The 23,421-nt window shown below is 43.9% G+C and overlaps 1 protein-coding gene across 3 annotated transcripts in view; it reads right to left on the reverse strand.

The window, feature by feature from the left end:
- Positions 1-23,421, reverse strand: part of SMOC1 (SPARC related modular calcium binding 1) — a 140,362-nt gene that overhangs the window by 61,394 nt on the left and 55,547 nt on the right. For all 3 annotated transcript variants that reach the window (XM_011383601.1, XM_011383608.1, XM_023526685.1), the window contains exons 2-3: positions 12,351-12,516; positions 11,101-11,213 (exon numbers count right to left, since the gene is read on the reverse strand). In XM_011383601.1, the coding sequence (XP_011381903.1) occupies positions 11,101-11,213; positions 12,351-12,516 (279 nt within the window). The remainder of the gene's footprint in view (positions 1-11,100; positions 11,214-12,350; positions 12,517-23,421) is intronic.

Genomic DNA, 23,421 nt, shown 5'->3' on the forward strand with positions numbered 1-23,421 from the left:
AAGAGAGACATAAATCTCTGTGATATGAGAATGAGTTGATAGAACTAAGGATTTTTGCCATAGCAAAAAGAAATATTTGTTGGCTAAAAGATAAGATTTCACAAGGACATAACGGTGTCTGTTTTCAAATCTTCCTGTGGAAAGTGGGGTTTCTGAGGATTCTGAAAGTCCCACAGCTAAGAACTGGGGTCATCTGTTGAAAATTACAGGAAGACAGCTCTCAAGTTATTGCAGAGAAGGACTTTCCTTACTAAATTGTCCCAAAATGCATTATGTACATTGTCATTGGTGGTAATAAGCTTCCTGTCTCTAGTGGCAATCAAGCAAAAGGTAGATGACTGCTTGGTGAGAACTTGTAGGTGGAATGCGAGCCTTGGATTAGGGCGGGGCAGGAAGAGTAAGGAGAAGAGGAATTAGACTCCGCAGAGGTCCCCTTTGACACAAAAGCTCTAAATTGAACTTTCGCTGCTTAGTGGTAAGGTGGAAATTTATAAACTAATTCCGAAATGTCGGTGTTGCTATCACTCCTCCAAGTACATGATGAATAACATTTTTCTGGTATTTTTTGAAAAGTATGAATACCATCCCCTCAACACACATTGATATTTTTAAAACCTGGGTGTTAAGACTTAAGGGACCCAAAGAGCTTAATTTTCTTCGCTCCTGCCCCTCTGTTTTGTGCTTAAAATGACCCAGGTTTTGTAAACAGCAAATATGGTACTTGTCGTTTATTCACTTTCATTTCCATTTGGGTGGAAAAATTAAATATGTTTTTATGCTTTATAAAATACTCAATAAGAGTCACTCTTGTATAGGAGCTTTGTTTAGAGTAGAACTGTGAAAATCTGGCCAGTACTGGGACAAAGGTGGCCTGCAGGAGTGGGAGCGCTTTCTGGCTTCCCATATCTGACTTCGCTTTTAATTAAATTTTCTGCCTTCATACCTCCCTCTTGTGTTCCTATTACCTGTCTCTACTTTGAGATGAGAGGGGGCGCAGAATCTGATCTCTTTAACTTTGCAAGAGTTTACTTGACTGACCTGCCTGGCATGTTATATGTACACACAGTGGGATGGCAATAGCTTTAAGTGTGGATATTAATGACTCTGCCTGGAAGGTTCCTCAATAAGTGTTTGCGATGGGCCTACTGTGTGCCTACCCATCTGGTTGAACATGAGCTACTGTCTCATAAAATCCTAAAAAGTGTGAGGGTTACCTCCCAGGGGTCTGCAATTTAACCTCCTTCCCAGTTCAGTGGTGTTCTCTCCCCACCCCCACAGCACCCCTGCTCAGTGCCCACCCGGTCCCCACTTGACCATTTCCTGGGATGGGAAGTTAAGTTCTCTTTGAGTCAGACATTCCATCTACGGATTGCTCTACTTGCAAAAAAGTTCTTCCCTATTTTGAGTCAGCATCTGAGTCATTACATACTTCACTCAGTGATCCTGGGTCAGCTCTGTGAGATTATTCAGTAAAAAGCTATTGTCATCCAAAGTTTGAAGATGGTTCTCATGTATCCCTTTGGTCATCTCCTTCCCCTATCCTTTGGTTCTTCACTTCTCCAAACCAAACATTTCTGGCTCCTTTGAATATTCCTTGTGTGACATAACTTCCCGACCTTACTCACCGGGGTCCCCCTCCTGGCTATGTCCTAGTTTGGCAACATCACTTTAAAAGATGCCATGCCCTCTAGAGAGGCTGAGAGTAGTAGTTGGGACCAAGAACTGTGCAGCCAGACGCTTGGGCTTGAATCCTGACCCTACTACTCATAAGCTATATGACCCCAGGCAAGCTGATCAGCTTCTCTGTGGTTCCATTTCCTCATCTATAAAATGGAAGTATAATAGTGTCGTAGGTCACAGTGAGGATTGAATGAGTTATTGTGTCAGGCACTTATAAAACAGGCTGGCACAGAGTGCTGTATAAGTAAGTGTTGTTGTTATCTTAAAAAGAAATAAACAGCAGAGGGGGTGATTGAAGCACCCCATCATGGAGCCTCCCCTTTCCCATAGACATTACGAAGGCCAGAGAAGCAGGCCTTCATCTTTCTCTCCCTCCCAAGTATATCCCCTTGCAGAAGAGCAGCTGCAGATACTGCCTAGTTACACAACAGACAAACTGTAGGGACAGACTCAGCCAGGGCTCTGGGGAGCTCAGATGTCCAGCTGGGAGCACCCAGATCTTGCATGCTTGCTCCAAAGCAAATGAGGTCAGCCAATCTGGGAGAGGATGCTCAGTGGCCATTCGACTGGAGAAAAGCCATTGGAGAGTAGGACCAAGCAGTGGTTAGGGCAGGCATGTCCTGACAGAACACAGTGGATACAATGTCCTGAGCACAAAGCACACTCATCTACCCTCATCTTATTGCACATGTCTAAATCTGATGGGTGACCCAGGAGGTGCCAGTTCTCTCACTGAAAAGATAAGAGTAGTATTATGTGCGGGAGATTATATGAGTCACTTGCTAGACACATCCTTCCTGCACGTGAATAGATCAAGCCTCGTCCCTGCCATCATTTACAAAATTTAAAAATCTCTTTCACAGCTACATCACTGAAAATTACATGTCACCTAGACCACCATAGTAAGGCAGTAGAGCCACAGTAGAGCCCCCGCGGGAAGCTGGCTGCTGGCTGTTGCTCGCCAGGGCTCCAGCTTCTACATCTTTTCAGATCTTGATGTGCTGAGAACCTTAATGACCTCGGAGGCTATGTCAGTGTAAGGAGAGGAATAAGCAGGAGTCCAATGCCTGACTCATGCGGCGGCAACACATACCCTCTAAGGCATGAAGGCTTGCTGTCACCCACAGTTTCTAATTTGAAAAAGAAATCCCTTCCCTGCTTGTAGATTCAAAGAAGAAATATCGGCTTGCCAAAGACTGAGAGCTCTTAGTGATTGCAGAGAGTTTCTCATCCCCTAATTTGTACTTTTCTCTCCCTACCCTTCCCTTGAAAATACCAAACCAAGGACATTGATATTGGTCACAAAACCTAAAACTATAGCACAGGCTTCAGGCTCCTGGACATCCAATCTCCTCTCTCTCCTGTTGACGGCAGCTGGCATTAACCCCACACATGGATGGAGAACAACATTCACCTCACTGTTCATTTTAAAAAGAAAAACAAGATTCAGAACTTACTACAAAGCTATAGGAATAAAGGGAGTGTGGCACTGACATAAGGATAGACATGGTGATCGATGGAATAGAATTGAAAGTCCAGAAAGAAACCCTTACACTTATGGACAACTGATTTTCAAGAAGGATGCCAAGAAAATTAAGGGAGGAAAGAATAGTCTTTTCGACAAATGGTGCTGAGATAACTAGATACACACAAAATTTCACACCCATATACAAAAGTTAACTCAAAGTAGATCATCAACCTAAATGTAAAAGTGAAACCCGTAAGACTCTTATGAAAAAACACAGGGGTGAATCTTTGTTGCCTTGGGTTAGGAAATGGTTTCTTAGATCTGACATCACGATCACAAACAGTAATTTTACAAAGGAGATAAACTGGACTTCATTAAAATCAAAACTTTTATTCAGTAAAGGACATTACCGGGAAAGTGAAAAAACAACCCACTGTATGGGGGGAAAATATCTGATATGAGTCTTTTATCTACAATATATAAAGAGGTCTTACAGCTCAATAATAAAAAGACTATTGAATTTAAAAATGGACAAAGGATCTGAAATGACACTTCTCCAAAGAAGATATACAAATGGACAAAAAGCACATGAAAAGATGCTCAGTCTCAACAGTCATTAGGGAAATGCAAATCGAAACCGTAAGATACCACTTCACACCCAACAGGATGGCTACAGTAAAAAAGACAGACAATAACAAGTGTTTACAAAGATGTAAAGAAATTGGAACCCTCATACATTGCTGTTGAGATGTAAAATGCTGCAGCCACCTTGGAAAACAGTCTGTCTGACAGTTCCTCAAAAGCTTAAACAGAGTTCTAAACCCAGCAATTCTACCCTTAGATATATACCAAGAGAACTGAAAACATACGTCCACACAAAAACTTGCACACAGTAGTTCGCAATAGCATTTTTTCACAATAGCCAAAAAATGGAAACAATTTACGTGTCCATCATCTGATGAATGGATAATCAAAATGGGGTGTATCCATGCAATGGAATATTATTGGACAATTAAAAGGAATGTAGTACCGATTTATGTTGTAATGTGAGTGCACCTTGCAAATATTATGCTAAGTAAAAGAAGCCAGTCACTAAAGAGCACACAGATATTATATAATTCCATTTATATGAAATGTCTAGAAAAAGCAAATCCATAGAAATAGAAAGTAGATTAGTGGTTGCCAGGGGTTGGGGTGGGGCGGGTAATAGAAAGTGACGGCTAATACGTACAAGATTTCTTCTTGGGTGATGAAAATATTCTGGCATTAGATGGTGGTGATGAGTGCACACTCTGTAAACATATTACAAGCCACTGAATCGTTGGTAAAATTTATGGTATGTGAATTATGTCTCAATGAAGCCATTATTTTAAAGAACAAAACCAGGTGGCCAGCCCGCAGGTCACAGTTTGCTGACCTCTGGAATAATTCCATTAGCTCTCCTATTTTACAGTTGAGCAAACTGATACCCGAAGAGGAAGAAAACCAACCTTTGCCAAAGTGCAATTACATGCTAAATAGTGGGCATTTTGGTATGAATTAATATATGTAATATCTGGTTAATTGGAACAAAAGCAATTCAATGAAAAACACATATAAAGCAAGTAGTAAAATGCCCTGGGCACAGTCATTATTCAAACTCTAACAATAATAATATGTTTATTGAGCACTTAACAGAAAAAGAAAAAGAAAAGCAACCACTTGCCCAACAGTGGGTCTATTGACCATTATGCCATCTATACATAAAGGGTAGGCTTCGATTTTTAACAGTGTGACTGCATTAAAAAAAAGTTGGCATTGTACATGCCACAGAAGGCTGAGAGAGCCTAAAGCAGGGTACCACCTACTAAAACATACAGAACTGGCTTTGTTGGGGGGCATCCGATGGAGCTGTTGATGGCCGGAGAAGCTCAGAACACTCCAGCTTGTGAATGCAGTCAAGATCTTAGTACTGGAGTATTCTGAGCCTCTGGACTCTTTTTAGACCTCTAGGCTCATCAAAGATAAGACAAATCTTTTCCACCCTACGAAGATGCTCAGCACTCCAGCCTGCCCATGTTTAATCAGCCGAAGCCAGAGGCTCACTCTCCACACAAAGCATCGATACCTTTCATACTTGCTGGGGATCTGGAAGAGGAAGGTCCAGATGGTAAACCCAGGTGCTTCCAGGGCAAGCTAGTCACACCACTCAGGCCTGCAGAGGTGACTTGAGGAAGTGCAGTCCTGTACTGTAGGGGCGTGGAGGAGGAGGAGGAGCTAAAAAGGAATATCATGAACTGCTCCATAGCTCCAGCCCAGGCACTTAGCTGTAGTTCTTAGGTTTTGGCAAATGCAGTAGTAAGAACTATAGAAATGCTGACAAGGGGAGTTCACTGTCTTGGCCAAAAAACCATGGCACTTTTTCTTTGTGCTTCCAATTTCAGAATAAAGCATCATGAAGAAGAAAGCACAGCTCCCCAGGCTCCTATATGTTATATATATAAAAAAAAAAAAACCTCAGAGAATAGAAGAGCATGCATATATATGCATTGGTGGGGGAACAGTGATTAGAGAGAGTGAACGTGGGGAAAGTGTTAGTGCCAGACAAAGCTATATCAAGAAAGACTGTTCCTGGAACATGGAGCTCAAAGAAGGGAAACAAAATTTTCTCACACGGAAGTAACATTACAAATGGTGTTTCATATTCTATAGTACTATTAGAGCTATACTCCATCTACACGAAAAAATAAAATGGCTTGGGAATGTATTCAATAACAACCACTGATCAACCACACCGCGGCTCAGCACCACGGGAGGTGATTCAGTGGTATGCATCAAATGCTTGAAAAAGTGCACGTCCTTTTGACTCGATACTCACATCGGGAAATTAAATTCCCGAATTTCCAAGATTCATGGTATTCATACAATGAAGTATAATGTAGCCATTTAAAAATTGAGGTAGAGTTATATGTAATTAGCCTGGTAATAAGCCCACAATAAGTTTAAGAAAATGTTATAAAATGATATATATATTTATCATTATAAAATGGTATTATATCATTTCTTTCCTAAATAAGTACACAAAGAAAATAAATCTAGAGGATTACAGACTTAAATTGCTCCAATTTCAAGAAGACGAAATCACTGGCTTTGCCTTCCTTTCCCACGTATTTCTGTATTGTTAGAATATTTTCTTTTTTACAAAGTGTATGTAACTTTTCTCTTTAGAAAAAAATGAAAATAGTTCTCTTTAATTATTTGATTAATTAAATTAAGTCCCTAACATACACACAGACACACATATGTAAAATAATCCTCTACAATACAATATATCATCTTACTTAGCTGCATAGTGTGGCTACGTTGTAATTTGTTTAAGCAATTCTTTGTTATTGGATATTTAGGTGGTTTCCAAATTTTTGCTACTATAAAATCCTTGTGGCTAAATATTTGCACATATTTTTAATTATGTCCTTAGAATAAATTCCTAGAAATGGAATTTCAGGCTCAAGATGTGGTACAATTAAAAACTTTTGAACAACATTGCAAAATTATCCCATAAAAAATCAATGCCAATGTACTTCCCCAGCAGCAATGTGGGGGTAGACTTTTCTTTTCACTCAAGCATGAATATTATTATCATTTTTCCAATTTTTACCAATTTGGTAAGCAAAAAGACACATTATTTTTATTTGAATTTATCTCATTACTAAGGGAAAACGACATCATTCATATTCACTTACTGGCTATTTCTTATTGTTGTGTGACCTGCTTATTGATATTTCTTGCCCACTTTTCTACTACAATCTTTTTCTTCCTGGTTTGTAAGAGTTCTTTATATAACAGCCCTTTGTCATTAAGGTTAATATATATCATTTGCCTTATAGTTTTGTTTAAGGTGATCTTTCATGTTCAAAATTTTTTTAATTTGTATATATTTTCTCAAAAACAAAATGCACTAGGGATTCCAAATTACTGACTTGTAAATGGGCATTTGAAATGTATCTGGTTATATATGTATGATCTTGAATACTGGCTACTTTATCATATGTTTTCATATCTTCTCTGCACATGAGCTCCTTGAAGGCACAAGTCATGACATTTTTCAAATCACCCGCAGCAACTAGCACACAGCCTAGAAGATAGTGGAGCTCCAAAATGTCTGAGATGGGAAAATATTATGTCTGAGATTTGCTTTGAAGCAATCCAGTTTGAGGCAGGAAATGAAAATAAAATAAAGATGAAATGGAATCAGCCACATGTCGATCATTGTTAAATCTGGGTGGTGGGTATACAGAATTCATTATACTATTATTTCTAATTTTCTGTATATTTGAAAATTCCCATAATCAAAGGATTTTTTAAAATATCTGCTTGACTGGTCAACAGTATCAGAGAGGAGACTTCCAAAATAACAATGATGATAAAAATGAATTATATGTACATCAAGGACCCTTCTTTCTGTAGCATGAAAAAAGTTAAAAACACAGGCCTTGAAATTAGGCAAGGCTGGGTACAAATCCTTTCTAGCTTAGTGACCTTGGACCAGTTTTTCAACCCCTCTGAAACTCAGATTTCCATTATAAATGAAGGTATTAATAACTACCTCAAAAGGTCCTAGTAAAGATTAACGAGTATAAAACTCCATGCCTAGCACCAAGTAGCACTCAATAAAAAGAGTTGCCATGATTATCATTCAGTGATGCACAAGCTTGACAAGCTCCAGCCAACATTCCTGGTGATGGTGATCCAATCCCTTTCCACTACGGCTATGGTATAGAACAACTGCTTAGCAGAGGACTTGGTAGAACAGATGTCAGGAGTCACGTTCCTGGTACTCAGAAGAGAAAACAAATAAGGCCACAGCAGAGGACAAAGCCTGTAGCCCCTGACCTTACTCAACAAGTCACCAAAGAGCATTAACTCCACATTCCAACAACGCAATCAAGAATAAGCGTGATAAAGCCCTAACAACAAGGACCTATTCACAACTTTGACCAAAAATTAGTATCACCTGGGGAGCTTGAAATATCACAATGTCTGGGTCTCACTCCCAGAATTTGATTTAACGGTCTGGGACATGGACTAGGCATTGAGGTTTTTAAAAATCAAATGTGATCTAACATTCACCAACCACTCTGCTGTGTGAGTTGGAGTGGGAAGTACGAAGGGAAGAGAACAAGGGAAAAAAGAAAGCAGAGACCATTGTATCCCACATGAACCCCATGAAAGCCAGCCCAGTCATGTGCCCCATGCCAAGCAAACCTAGTCCCATTCAGGTCCCTTCATTCCCTACATAAACTTCAAGGGCATTTTACTATAATAATTCACAGGGCTAAAATCTGTTATTAACACCAAGATATGTGCATATCAATATTCTAAAGACTATTAAAGCAATGTAGCTGATCTCTGGGTTTTAGTCTTAAAAAACAAAAAAAGTCCAACTAAGTGACAGTGGAGGTTAGGGGAGGCAGAAGAGTGTTTTGTCCCATTGCCTTTTGGCAGCCCGTCAATGTGACTGAAGCACATTCAAAGAGGCAGCCTCATTTTGTGAAGTTATTGCAATGTCTTTGATCAAGGGAAAAAGCACATCCATTTCAATCACTGTAATGGGGACAGGCCAGCTGTCTGGCTGCCTGGCTGCCCACCGGGGTGAGCCAGCCTTGAGCCTGGAGACACATGGCAGTGTTTAGTGTGTCAAACCAATGAGGGGGTTCTTGACTGTCTATCCAACCTTTGCTGAACTTCAGGGGCCCTCTCTCTTAGCAATTCTGCCCTGACTAATCTGGAAGATCCTCTCCCCAGCAAACACCACCTGGTCTGGCCTGGCCTCACCAAAACAAAAGCTGGCCAGCAGCTGTTTGTCATGAGGCAGCAAACACTTCAGAACTCGGAGGGCAGAGGTCAAATGTTCTCATAAGCAGCACACTCAGGATTACGCAAGCCTAGAGAAAGGGGTGAATAAAAAGATGTTGGCTCCTCCCTATTACCTTTACCCGGTCTCAGCCTTAAACTCAACCGAGAGGTCTGCTTTTTCTCCCCCATAGTGAATGTTCAGCAGTATAGTTTCAAATCTGTATACAAAGATCACCTGCATCTTTTTCACTAGAATAAATAATAAAAAATTGATGAGGGAGCTCAATTTTCAAACTTTGGGAGATTTGACAAAAGGTTTTATTTTCCTTAAGTGACATCAACCATAAAATCTGGGAAAGACTTGAACAGCAAACCCATTTCAATCACTGTAATGGGGACAGGCATAATGTAGAGATAGGCATAATGATGATGATGATGACAGATATTTACATAGCAGTTAAATGCTCCAAGTGTTTTACAGGTGTTAGCTCATGTAAACCTCATCACAACCTCATGAAGTAAGCTATAATAATACTCATTAATATTCATAATAATAGTAACATACAATAATATGTGTAATATAATAATTTTATATATTATATATATATATTTTATATATATATATATGTAAGGATCTTCTGACCTCAAGAAGTTCAGTGACTTGCCTGAAGGGTGGGGACTAGGAGTCACGCTCAGGCAGTCTGGCTCCACAATCAGTGTGCTACCCACAGCACCGGATCGCCTTCTGCCAGTCCACACCTCAGAGCCTCCTCTAAAGCTGCCAGTTCAGAGAACAGCAGAGTATATGGAGGACACTGGAGCTAGAGGGAGCTGAGTTTGAATCCCAGTTCTGCCACTCTGCATCCCGCTGTGGTTGCATCTTCTGTAAATGGGGATAATAGCACCTAGCTCACAGGCCTGGGGTGAGGCTTAAATGAGAAAAATGAATAAAAGCACCTCTTGCAAGGTCATAGCCAAGGTCAGCTTAACACAGTGGCCCTCAGTCCATTTGAATCAGCTGAGAACTTTTAAAATTATGAGGCTCAATAGCTACCCGACTACCCCTCCATATTTTCACCCCAGCAGCTGGTCAGCCTGAAATCAGCCATTCCTTGGGCCCAGCCCCAAAGTGAAACCTGAAAGCCGTGGGACCAAAGGCCAGCCCACAGCCTTTGCCCCGTTGATTGAGAATTACAGGGAAGCTCTGAAACCTCTGAGGCCTCTGCTTCCACCCAGCTCTAAGGCAGTGGGCTTCCCCAAATGCCTCTCTTCCACAAAGGGAGCGGAGGCACCAGGCCCATCCCTAACCGCATGCTGACTCGCCCTTGTCCAGTGACCTTCCCCAGTTTCATACAGAAGGGTGTTCATCCAGCCACCTCCTGCCCGCTCCAAAACTATATCTCTACCTCAAGCCTACAAGCTTATGATGGAGCACCCCATTGTCCCCTATGCCGTCTGTGTTTTAGAAATAGTCTGTGCCAACATCAACATAGTCTGAGCTACTTTTACACAAAGCTCTAACCAGAGACCATGCAGAACGAGAGTTGGGGCTGCCTGAAAAGAAACGTTAAAATCTGCGTGCACACATACATGAGTGCACACGAACATGCATGTACACACACGCACATGCACACACACATATACCATACACCACACACTCCAAGAACCACAGAACAGTTTGTATGGTACTCAAAGGGATCACTGCTGCATTCGAGGGCTAGAGTAGGCAGAAGGAGAGTGGAGAGGGGTAGCAATAAACAGTAAAGGGAATACTAGGATTGCCCATGGAAACTGGCAGGGATAAGAAAAAATAATCAGCCTACATTTGACAGAAAAGAAAAATGGAGATGGCCAGCAAGGAGGACAGGAACCAAGCAATGCCAGTTTCCTGGCTCGGACTTCCATGCGCCTTCTCAGGACCCACTGCCAGCTGGCAAAGGGTGGCGTGGAGCGTCCAGGAGGGAGAATGTAGACACCAGAAGGTAGCACAGAGGGTGTCAAAGAGCCCTCAGCTGTTTCCCAGAGAGCCCAGGCTCTGTGTGGCCCTCCCATTCTCAGGCACCTCTTCTTGGCCTCAGTCCAGGAAACAGGCCTGAGAGACTAAGCCAAGGTCTCACCTGGGTAAAGGAGCCATCCTCGCTGCACTCCGGGACAAACACCGCCTCCTGGGGCTTCTTGGCTTGCTCTAAGGCCTGAGTCCGCTCCAGGCGACACTTGCTCTGGCCGGCGTCTGAAAGAGGAGAGGAGTGAGCATATTTCATACTTCACTTGAATTACACACAGAAGCCATGGACAAAATGGCTGCCCGGTTTTAGGAAAGCTGAGAGATAACCACTCCGCTTGTAGGTGAGCCCACACACAAACGCTGGCTTTTCCAATGACACAAGGGCAGTGGCTAATGAGTGCCACTTGGCCTCATCTTCCTCTTAAATGTTATTCTTAGAAAAGTGGGGGGCTGTATTTAATACCACATTCTGCATTTTTTTTCTCCCAAGTACCTCCACCCCCTCCAAGGGAAAAAAAAATGTTTTCTATTATTTTTCACTGGGTTTATTCAAAACTATGCAAGCCCAAAGATCCTCAAGGATGTTTTAAAGTTCAAGAACTGCAAGTACTTTCTTTGGAAAATCAGAGGCTCTAAGGAAGCCTGCTTAGCCTCCCACAATTCCTATAATGGATCTAAGCAGTCCAGAGGTCACAAATTCAAATATCTACAGGGTGTGGGGAAGTGACATAAATTAGAGAAGTGAACTGGGTATAGAAAGAATGACATTCAGCTTGGAGACACCATAGGGAGTGCTGCAAACTATGGCGAACTGGAGAACGGGCTCCCCATGAAAGCGGGTAGCTGCTGCTCAGCTCTAGCTATGTTTCCTCCCTGCCTTTGGGAGGAAACACAGACCTAATATTACCAGAGCTTCCAATTCTTTACGAGAAGTACAAAAATCCAGACTTATGTTGAATCTCCCAATTTTTCAATATTGTCTCAAATGTTTTTAATATTTTTACACATGTGAACAGACCAAACAAAATACATCTGTTGGCCAACATTTTGGAATTCAGGAGCCAGCAATAATGCCTTGCAATTTTAAGCATCTCCATTTACAAAATAAAATAAATAGCACTAGCCACATAGCGGCACATCTCTCCAAGCCTTAGTCCGGTGGCAGTGTTTGAAAGACAGAAAAATACTCATTCCTTCGGGTGGCCCAGTCCTTCTCATATTCTCTGATAGAAAGGATGGGGGAACAGGACAGTGAACCAAATAAAAGGACTCATTCTGAGCTCCCCCATGGGGAGTGCATTGTGTAGGAAGCTGCGGTGCCCAGGTGCCTCTCCTCAGCTGAGCAGAGATGTACACACTCACCTTTGCATCTACCTCGATGGACCACACCCAGGGTCGGCTCTCTGCACTTGGCTCGCTGGTACTCACACATGGACTCATAGGATCTGCCGTCGGAGGCACAGATGGGTTTGGGTTGAGCCCTGGAGCAGTGGAGGTTGCACTGGGGGTCACGGTCACTTATGAGAAACTAGATTGGGAAAAAAAAGTGAAAAGTTTACTTTTGCAAGAAAAGAAGGCGTGTCAGGGGGGAGCATAAATTATATAAATATCTAGCCATTGTGCTGTATATCTGAAACAAAAATAAGATAAAAATAAATAAATAAATAAACACGTGGCAAACAATAAAAAAAAAAGAAAAAAGAGAAAAGTAGGGGTGAATCTATAACTTACAATACTGGTTTGCTTAAGCAAGTCCAAAAAAAACCAAAGTTATCAAATCCTAGAAGTAGAAAGAACTGAGCAGCTACCAAGGAAGGTACCTGCACTAGGTAATTCACATGCAGGATCTCATTAATCCTCCCAACAACTCCATGAAATAGAAACCATCTATTTTGTGGATAAGGAAACTGAAGCCTAGAGAAAGGTAACTTGCCCAACGTTGCATAGTCATAAATGGTGAATTAATTACTAAGATTGGCCAGAAGTCAAATCAAAGCTTTCACCACTGGGACATTCACCCTCTCCATCCATGCAGATGGTCATGAGCCCTCTATTTTGGTACTTCCCCAAATGAGGAACTAGCAATTTTTAAATTCTGTCTTTGGTAAGTTTTATTTATTAGAAAGTAATATTAAGCCCCCAATCTATTACCCTATAATATCTGATCACTGCCCTCTAGGAGAATACAAGTTAAATGAGACAGGGATTTCCTGGTTTTAAAAGTAACAATAATAATCAGCTTGGAAATGCTGAATCAAACAAGTTTCTTTACTGCTGGACTTCTCAGACTCCTTGGATAGTCTTCTGCATTGTGAATCATCAGGAGGCACCATGAATTAAAGATAGCTGCAAATTATTTGCTACTCTTCCCATTGAGCCATGGAGTCTAATTTCCTCTAATGGCCTCAGTAACTTGCTTGACCAATCAAATGCTGTGGAAGTGATGTTTTGGGACTTCTGAACAAGTTCATATAAAGCCTTACAGCTTCCTCTCAGGCCTCTTGCAACACTCGCTCTGGCAGAAACCATCAAAGAAGACTAATAATTTTGAGACCGCCACGCTATGAAGAAGACCAAGTTAGCATGTGGCAAAATCATGTGCAGATAGAAACGTCAATCAACCCAGGTACGGAGACATGCGAGTGATGAGACTATCCCCAGCTATCATCTGATTGCGACTAACGGAAATGAAAAGAAGGAACTGTGCAGAAGACCCCAAGTGATAACTGTCCAGCTGAGTCCGGTCAACCCACAGAAGTATGAGAGATAATAAATTGTTCTTTTAAGCCATTAAGTTTTGTGGTAGCTTGTTACACAGGAATGAGTCACCAGATCCAGGGGTATATGTGATGCTACATCTCCCAAACTTACTCGACCATAAACCCTTTTATCAGTGAACCCCTCTTAACAACTATAGAATACAGCTGGAGAACAATAATTGGACCTTACGATCCATGTGCTCTGTTGAATAAACCATTAGACTGCATGAGCCTTGAGAGCTGGGTCCTCTCTCAAGGCTCTTCATCAGTATGGGCTGGAGGAACGGCTATCTCACAATGCATGGCAATGTCACGGGCACACATCTGACCATCGGTGGTGACACTACAGTTGACTGAATAATCACACCAAGCTCACAGGGTTTAAGAGAGGAGCAAACATCACCTTTGTTTCGGGTTTATCTTCAGGCCCTTTATGTGAAAGATGATGAGATATAAAAAAGATGAGAACTTGTTGACCCTGTTCCAGAACAACAGAGGGAGGTCCAGAGGCAGCGCCACTTCCTTCAAGAGAGCACTGGAAATGCACACCCCTACTGGACAAACTCCAAGCCTGTCCATTAGTACACAGAATGTCTCACAGCTGTAAAGCCAGTCCCTCCTGCCACCCTGGGTGCTGGCTGCTCAGCACAGCGAGGGAGCAGCTGAGGGCTACACCACTACACAGGCCTTGTTGGGATGGACAGTGCAACTTAGCCCTCTCCTCAGATCCCATGAGCTCCCATGCTCATAGGTTCAACCTGAGACCTGCCCCAAGCCCAGAGGGAAATGTCCTGAGAGGGTCTCGCAATAGAGCCTAGTGTTCTGGGTAAAATCAATTCTGTATAGTCATGTCCAGAGGAAGCCCTCCACCTCCCAGGCGGCCACACAGAGGAGGGGTGAGCTGACAGGATGGCTGGAGAGGGCAGTGTCATCCACACCTCAGCCCTGCACGGGATCTGCGACCTCGACTCCCTTCAGGTTGCCCTTGCTTACAAACCTTGATCAGTGTTCCACTGTCCTTGGGGACCTTCACATGGTCTCCTGGCCTGGCAGAATCCGACTCCGGGGCCCCCTCTCTGGCCTCAGCACTTACTGCTCTGTCCCCACCTCTCTCGTTGCTGGTCAGGCACACCTCCAGGCCTCTGGACACACTGCCCCTTCTCCCTTCTCTCCCACTCCGACTTCAGACTTCCACTCACATCATCCCCTCTGGGAGGCTTTCCCTGACTCCCACAGGTGAGGATGGAGATCCCCTATAATAACCTCTCACATCCCGCTTTTCCTTCATTGCTCTTCACACAGTTTGTGACAATGAATTGATTTGTGCAATTTGATTAACAACAGAAGCGCCAGCTCTGAGCTCCATGAAGACGGGAAAGTCTCTATTCTGTCTGAGAACACATCCCTGGCATCTGGGACAATGCTGGGCACTCGATTCTTTGTACGATGAAGGCATCCCTGCCATGGCATTGCCCACACAGCATTACCTCAGAACCACCTTGTGCAATGGAATAGCCTGGCTTCCCAGGATCCTGCCACCTCAGGGGATCACTGAGCCCCTCTTCAGCACCCCTAGGCTCTGAGCTTTCCCCTCCCTCCCGCATTACATGGTGGGCAGAGGTGGTCCACAGCTTCCTGCCCTAGCTCCACCTCAGAACTTAGGTTATCTCTGAGGCTGAGAGGCAGGTCTCTCTCACCCTGACCCAGGCCCCTCTGCCACTATAGCCCTTCCAGCCTACAACCAATTACACACCAGGGAAAACTTGGGACTCAAAGGTCCAGCTGAATGAGGCAGGCTTGCAAAGCCTTGGCCAAAGGCTCCTGGATGGGCACAGGACACAGGTAGCTGCAAAGAGCAAAGCTGGCCTCCAAAATCTCTCTTCCTCCCTCAGTATGCCTCCTTCAGACCCACTCCTAATCTGTCTGCCACATAGAAACGCAGCCAGACTTTGCTCTCTAATTCTCCCTGGTGAACTACAGTCACCCGGCCAGAGGGTTGGATCAGTGTCCTCGCACACAAGCTTCCAGGTCAAGCAGTGGGCTCAAGGCTGTCCAAGAACAGGCCAGGGCATTGCTGCTGTCACACCATTCTCTCCTTGTCTCCTTGTGGAAGTCAGGATACTAATGTGAAGTAACACCCTGATTTTTAAGACGTATTTATTAGGTTTTTTTGCCATGTGAATTAGCAGAAGCCAAGGAACAACATGTCCTTTGTTCTCATGATCACACAAGGACAGAAATATCTGTACATTCTAAGATTGAGGAAAACCAAGGAACTTCTCTTAGGTCACAGAAGGATCTAGTAGCCATACCTGAAGTCTGAAAAGTAATAATAAGAGCTGATAATTACATATCACTTATGATATGTTAACAACTTAAACTTCATAATAACCCTATGAGGCAGGGTTATGTTATGATCCTCATTTTACAGATGAGAAAACTAAAGCCCAAAGAAGTTAGGCAAATTCTCCAAGATTAAACAGCATGTCCATGTCCATGTCCATGTCCATGTCCATGTCCATGTCCATGCTGGGATTGACACCCACAGCCTGGCTCCAGAGCTGTGTTTTGAACCACTAAACAACGCTGCCTTTCATTATTACAGAGTAACGCTGCAAAGAGAAACTCTGACCCAATTGCAAAACTGATTCACAAAGTCAAAAACTGTTCACCAAAAGTCGACTGTGTGCCAGACGCCGATTGCCGAAGGTCTAGGTAAGACAGCCCTGCCTACTCTAAGCCTACTGTGAAAAGACCACCCCCCACCCCGGCTGCGAGGGGTCTTGTTCACTTTAAAAAAAAAAAGAAAAGAAAAAGAAAAAGAAAAGAAAGAGAGAGGGAAGGAGGGAAGGAGGGAGGGAGGGAGGGAGGGAAGGAAGGAAGGAAGGAAGGAAGGAAGGAAGGAAGGAAGGAAGGAAAAGAAAACAGGGATCAAGAAAGGCAGTTTCTTTTCAAGTTCAAGGAGGTTACCCTGTTGTCCCCTCCCCTGCTCACGGCAGATAACTGCAGGCTTCACTGTGGCATTAAACTAAAGGCCATAAATTTGGTTTGGAAATGGCTCTCTCTGGGCCAACAGAGACACCACAGTGGCTGTGCCAGAGACCGGTCTAACAACTAGGAGAACACTCTGTCTACAAACAGACAGGTTAAAGAGCTGCAGAAGAAGCCCCACCTACCCCAACATACAGAGATCTTTCCAGCTTCAGAAGAGCTTCCAAAAGGTTCTGGCTAGAAACTACTGGTCCCTGAGGCCAAGTAAAAACGTTTCAAGACAGCATAGGGCCATTGCTAAAGACCATCTTCAATCATCATCTGTGATGTCTCTTTTCCATCTGTTTTAGAAACTGTGTGTGTTTATGACTGTTTTTTTTTTTTTTTTAAAAAAAGGCAACGAGTTCCATAAAATGGAGTTTTGACAGGATGACTATGCCCTAATAGGATCACCCAAACGTCCAGGGTCCCAAGGGGATTACTCTGAGTTCACACTGCTTATTCAGCTACCCATTCATCTACTTTTATACTCAACAAGTGAGCACAATGATGAGCCCAGCACCACAGGAGGCACGGGAAGCAGAACACAACCAACACAGCCCTGCCTCCAATGAGCTTGCACTCTAGGGTCAAGACTACAAGCAAGCTGACACTGTCCATACAGCAAGGTAACAGGATACTGCAGGACCCAAAGAGGATATAGTCCCAGGGACTCTGCAGTGCTACGAAGCCGCACAGTCCAACGGAACTTGCTGCAGTGATTGACGTGATCTACATCTGTGCTGTCCAACGTGGTAGCCACAAACCACATGTGGCTATTAAAGTGGAGCTAATGCAACTGAGGAACTAAATTTTTAGTTGTATTTAATTTTAGTCAACTTAAATTTGCATATTTAAATGTGGCCAGTGGCTACCATATTCAAGAGCGCAGTTAGAGAAAGGAAGGGAGAGAGAGAGGTTCATCCTCAGATGGATTGGACCAAGGAGGAAAAAGAAGCAGGTCCTGAGGAAAGCTTTCACGTTTTGAAACTAGACATGAAATCAGTTCATTACTTGTGGGTCAACAGCAGGACATCCCCGGAGTTCATCACAGTCTACCTGTAGTCACAAAGGCAGATTTTTTCCTCTTTTCTGCAGGAGACAGGAGGTACAGGCTGGAAGCCCCCAGCATCAGCCTATGGCCAGAGTCAGTTCCCTTAGCAGGCAGACAAAACTCAGAGTCTGAGTCACCCTGCTGGAACCTGCATCCTAGAGCCACAGAAGTCTGATGTGGGCTCAAGAGCAACCACCACTGGCGGAAATTTTTGGTGTTGGTCAGGGGAAAGCTATCTCCCCAGTGAGACAAATGCTGAACCATTTCCCTCTGGGGGAAAACAGTACTTCCATAAAAATCCTCACATATATTCCCTTGTTTCTTCCCAACCAAAAGACGACAAAACAAAATAATTATGTTAAATATGTTTGCGTAATACAGAAACCAAACAAAAGAGGCAAGAACAATTGTGCGTTTGCAGTCTACTCCCACCCTCTCTCCTGGGGGAGTGAAGGATTCCAAAGCAAACACACGACATTTTGTGGTCTGCTCACATGTGTAAAGTAGGACAAGCACTTGAAATACATAGAAACAATTTATCCTTCCCACTGGAATAGTAAGCTACCAATGCGGGCTGTCTTCACCATAGAAGAGATGCGGGTAGAGGAAATCAATATTACACCAGCAATCCCTTCTGACTGAAATGCACACACGCTGACCCTGGCCCGGGCCCCGCAGTCTCCAGCAGAGTTGAATGCAAACCCCAACACAGCTTTTGCTCAGAGAGACCACTCCATACCACAAGCTATGTTAGGTTTGACTGACCGCCAAGTTTCCATGACAATATGGGGAACAACAGAGGCAGCCTAAGGTTCCATCTGGGAGACGTCTGGTTCTTTACAATACGGAGTTGGTTTCACTGTCTTAACTTCCACCTGCACCATGCTGATCTAACCAGTATCTGAAACTCTACACGAGCATTTTTCTGGCAACGTGCATTATCCCGCATGTTTCCCAGGTGTAGAAGCCGGAGGAGGAACCATACTAAACAACTGGAGCGGTGGCCCACCCACTGGGTTTAGAAGAAAGACGTCCACAATTTGGAGCAGTCAGTGGCCTTCCCCTTCATGAAAACAGACTCGAAAATCACAGTCCAAACCTGACTAATTTGAGGTTTTTGTTAATAAATTCATGTGTAACACAGCTTTAGGTAATCACTTTGAACATTTTTTGCTTCACTTATCCACTGCTGCAAAACCAACCACCCCCAAACGTAATAGTTTCAAACAACGACTTATCATTCCTCTCAATTCTACGTGTTGGCTGGGCTCAGCTGGGAGCTTCTTCAGCTCCATATGGTATCAGCCGAGGTAATGCTCCTGGTTGCATTCAGTCAGGAGACGGCTGGGGCTGAAATACCTACAATGACTTCACTCTCTGGTGTCTCAGCTGGAGTGGCTGAAACGGCCTCTCTCTCCAGCTGGCTTCCCTCTCTAATCCACGATGACTTCATTCAGTCCTTTATCTCTTGCCTAGATGTTTGACTCTTGCCCTCAACATTTCTTCCCCATTCCAGTCCAAATTCCATACTGCCACTGAGGTTATCATCCTAAAAAGCAAATGCTTTCATGTTTTAAACACCGCCATTAGCTTCCTTGAACTTCCAGCTGCATTGTGTTCATATTTCTATCAAAACCCTTAATATACTGCATTATCATTTATGTGTTTACATATCAAGAAAAGACTGTCTTATTCCTCTTAATACACACAGGGCCTAACAGTGCCTGATCTAAAGCAGTTGTTCAATAACTTTTTGAAAAATGAATGGGTGAATATCAAACCTTACCTAACATATATCCTAGATGAAAGCTCCTTTTTCTATCACTTACTGTGAAAAGAGATATTCTTTGTCCAGACACTACCAAAAGCTTAAAGCTCTCAAATGCATAGAGTAATGGAAGCAGTTTCTTCTTTATTTTTTCCTTTTAAGAAACATCTATTAGATAAGGAAATCTATAAACAGTATTTTCCCCTTGAATTAAAGGCACGGGGGGCGGGGGAGAATCCCCAAGTCATTGAAGAGAATGTACCAGAGTGGCTGAGACAGTACCCATATACCAGGGCAGATATCATCACTAAGTCACCATGGAATTCGTTCCCAATGAGGCTAGCCTTAGCCTGAGAATCTCCTTACACAGCCCTCCAGGAAGCCTTTCCACCACCCTGCAGATAAGTCATGTCACCCATAAGTCAGGCAGCAATCTGAGATGCCCAGGGTTCCTGGGCCTGAAATGAGGATAATTTAACAGCCAATGTGACTAGCAATCTGTTTTTTCTGACAGCTACCATATGCACTTGAGTAAGAACAACAGCCAGATAATAAAATTCATTCATTTATAAGTCAAATTTTTCATACGTTGAATTCATTTTTGCCACGGAATTATGGTTGTAAATCTTAATGGTGAGTTTCCCAGGCCTGCCCACAAATGCCTATTCAAAAGGAATGGGACAGGGCAAACATGTGTCCTGCTGAGTAGGGAGCAGGCACAGTAAAAGCCCCTGATGTCCAGGCCCTCAGCTAGGTCGATGGAAATCCTTAGCCCCATTGCCCTGTCCATCCTTCCTCCAAACCTGGCATGTGCTGGCCCTTTTCCCTAGACTGTGCTTCCACCTCATAAGCTCCTACTCACCATCTAATCTCAGACCAAACGCAGCTTCCTTGGGGCATTGACTTCCCAAGTGGATCAGGACCCCTGTGATAAGCCTCCATATACCCTCTACTTTCCACGGTGGCCTGTGTCACACTCGTAATTAAATGACCAACTGTTTAATTATGTTTCTCGCCCATCCTCCCCACTAAGCTGTAAGCTCCCTGCCAGCAGGAACCAAGATCTGCTGGGTGCCACACTGCTGAATCTCCAGTGCCCAGCAAGGGCCTTGCCCCATATGGGTGCTCAACAAATATCAATTGATTGAACAAATGAGGAGAAAACCGAGGCTCGGCCAAGTTGAGCTAGTAAGTGGTAGAGCATGCCTTTAAGTCTGACTCTAACAGCCCAGATTCTTTCTACTACACCCCATTGCCTCCTTCAATGCAGGGTATCCAGGGCTGAGCCCCAGAGGTGAGCCGTGGGGCAGAGGCGGCTCTGTTGGTAGCTCTGGTAGGGGCCCCTCTGGTGGACAGGAGAGAAGGGCTCTGCAAGAAAGAAAGCTTTCCTAGAGAGGGACACTTTGCCATTCATGTTTGTAAATCAAAGTCCAGCTCAGGTTTTTAGAACTCAGGCACTAAAATGCATTTCTGGGAGGTAAATCTGCTACTGAAAGGGGGTAAAGCCACTACTGGAGCTAGTGCCTGGAATAAAAAATAGAGAACCACATTCCAGATGTCAGGCTGCAGCTCAGCCTCTTACTCTCCAACCTGGGACTGTCCAGCTTTTGTTACTTGCCTCCCCATCTGCAAAACTAGACTGTGGCCTTTTTTCTGGGGCCCACATCTTCGAGGATGAAGAGTAGTTTCCCATTAAAGCATCACTCACCCGCCCACTATCTAATCCATCATCTGCCCTGAGAACCCACATCCCTGTTTCTGCCAGTTTGCTCTCACCCTTCCCTGACCCCACAGTCACCACATTTACACAGGTGCAAAGGGGGGCCATGAAAAGGGCCACTTCGGAGTGGGGCTTGTGAAGATGGAGGAGGGCAGATAAGGGAGGTCAAAGGGAAGGGGTGGTCCGTACTACGAGGCTCTGCTCTTCTTCTACACACCTCCACTGCCGGCCTGACAACAGCATGCCCCGATTAAAGGGCTTTTCACGCTGCTGAGGGAAAGCAGACATCTCCCTCCAGCTGTTCAGCAGCTGGAACCACTTCTGTTGTTTTAGCCAGGAGAAGCCTGACCTTTGTCACCCCACTCCCACCCCCTCCCCAAGGGAGGAATTTAGTGGTCACCCCATCCCATCTACCCAGCTTCCCTCCTCCACTGTGCCCCCCACACACACAGCAATGGAGATGATTGGTCAGGACCCAGGGGAGAAGGCTGTCTTATACCAGAGGGGAGAGAAGGGGAAGGGAGGGTCAGTGGGTTTGACAAAGCAGCGGGACCCTGAGCTGCAAAGGTAGAGCTTCCAACTCACGCAGACCCCATCCACACCCCAAATTCATGCCCCATCCCAGTCTACTAGAAAGGCAGGTGCAGAGAAAGTGTGGGTTAGAGCCCAGGTCATCAAATTTCTAAAATACGAAGCATTATTCTAAGTAAAAGAAGACAAACTCAAAAAAAAACTAGGCTCTGTATGGTTCCATTTATATGTGACATTCTGCAAAAGGCAAAACTATATGGACAGAAAACAGATTAGTGATTGAAGGAAATGGAGGTATGGGGAGGGTCGTGAGAGAATATGGGAGCGGTGGAAATATTCTCCATCCTGATTATGGCGGAGGTTGTTAAATTCATAAAAGTAGACACCTAAAAAGGGTGAATGGTACTGCATGTAAATTATATATCAATAAACAAAAAAGAGAACAGCATAAAACTTACAAAAAGTAATTCTGGAGAATGTTTGTTTTGAAGGGCACATTAGACTTCCCATAGGCCCTCAAAGAGGTTTCTGGAGAGTTTTCCGCCATCCACTTCAATTACCAGGCATCGTGCTAGGTGCACTGGGGGTTATGAAAATAAACAACAAAGGCTCTGCCCCCCGAAGCTGAGCTCCTTGCAAAGACTGACATGTGTACAGCTAACTCCATAGGGACTGCATTTTCAACACCAGCAACCAGGAAGCAAAGCCTAAGTCACAAACAGAAAAAAGGGTAGAATATTTGAGAATGGAATACCAGGAAGTCCAAGATGTGAGGTGGCTAACTCTTTTTAAAAAGAGGAGAAGGAAAGGAGAGAAGAAGAGAAGAGAGGAGAGGAGAGGAAAGAAAGAAAGAAAAAAGAGGCATCCATTCAGCAAAGAACTACTGAGCACCTATGATGCCCCAGGGCTATGCTGCGGGCTGGGGACAAAGCAGATGACCCCACGTTCTGTGGGGTCAAAGTGAGAGGTTAATTCAGACTGAATAGATCCAGGAGATTTCTCACTGAAGGGGCCGCAAACTGGGTTGTAAAGGATCTCCACAAGCAGGAAGGGACATCCGAAGGGCATCCTAAGCAAGGGCAGCAGGTACACAGAAGTAAAGAAGCAAACTCATTTCAAAACACAGTTTAGAAGTGATCATTTATGGGAGAAATAAGGCTCTAGGGCTAGACTGAAGGTGAGATCATGAAGGATCTTGAACATTCCCAGATATATATATATATATATATATAGAACTGGAAGCCAATGGAGGAAGTAAAAGACAAGATCAGACCTGAGCATTAGAAGTCTCTGGCAGGCATATGAAAGACAACAGAGAGACCAACTGGAAGGTTATTACAGCTGAATATAGCAGCAGGAGGAATGGAGAAGAAGAGGGACACTAGGGCCAAGGAAGTAGCTGGGTGAGGCAACTGGATGAGATAAAATCACCAAGAAAAAATTAAATAGCTATCTATAGGGAGCAGGGGTGCTGCACATGGGAGATGGTCTGTGAACTCATCACAATCCTGCAGGATTTCCACAAGGCTAGGAAGGGAAAGGTGGGAGGCCACAAGCATGCATGTTGGCAA

The sequence above is a fragment of the Pteropus vampyrus genome, unplaced genomic scaffold (genome assembly GCF_000151845.1).
Source record: "Pteropus vampyrus isolate Shadow unplaced genomic scaffold, Pvam_2.0 Scaffold15, whole genome shotgun sequence".
Lineage (NCBI taxonomy): Eukaryota > Metazoa > Chordata > Mammalia > Chiroptera > Pteropodidae > Pteropus > Pteropus vampyrus.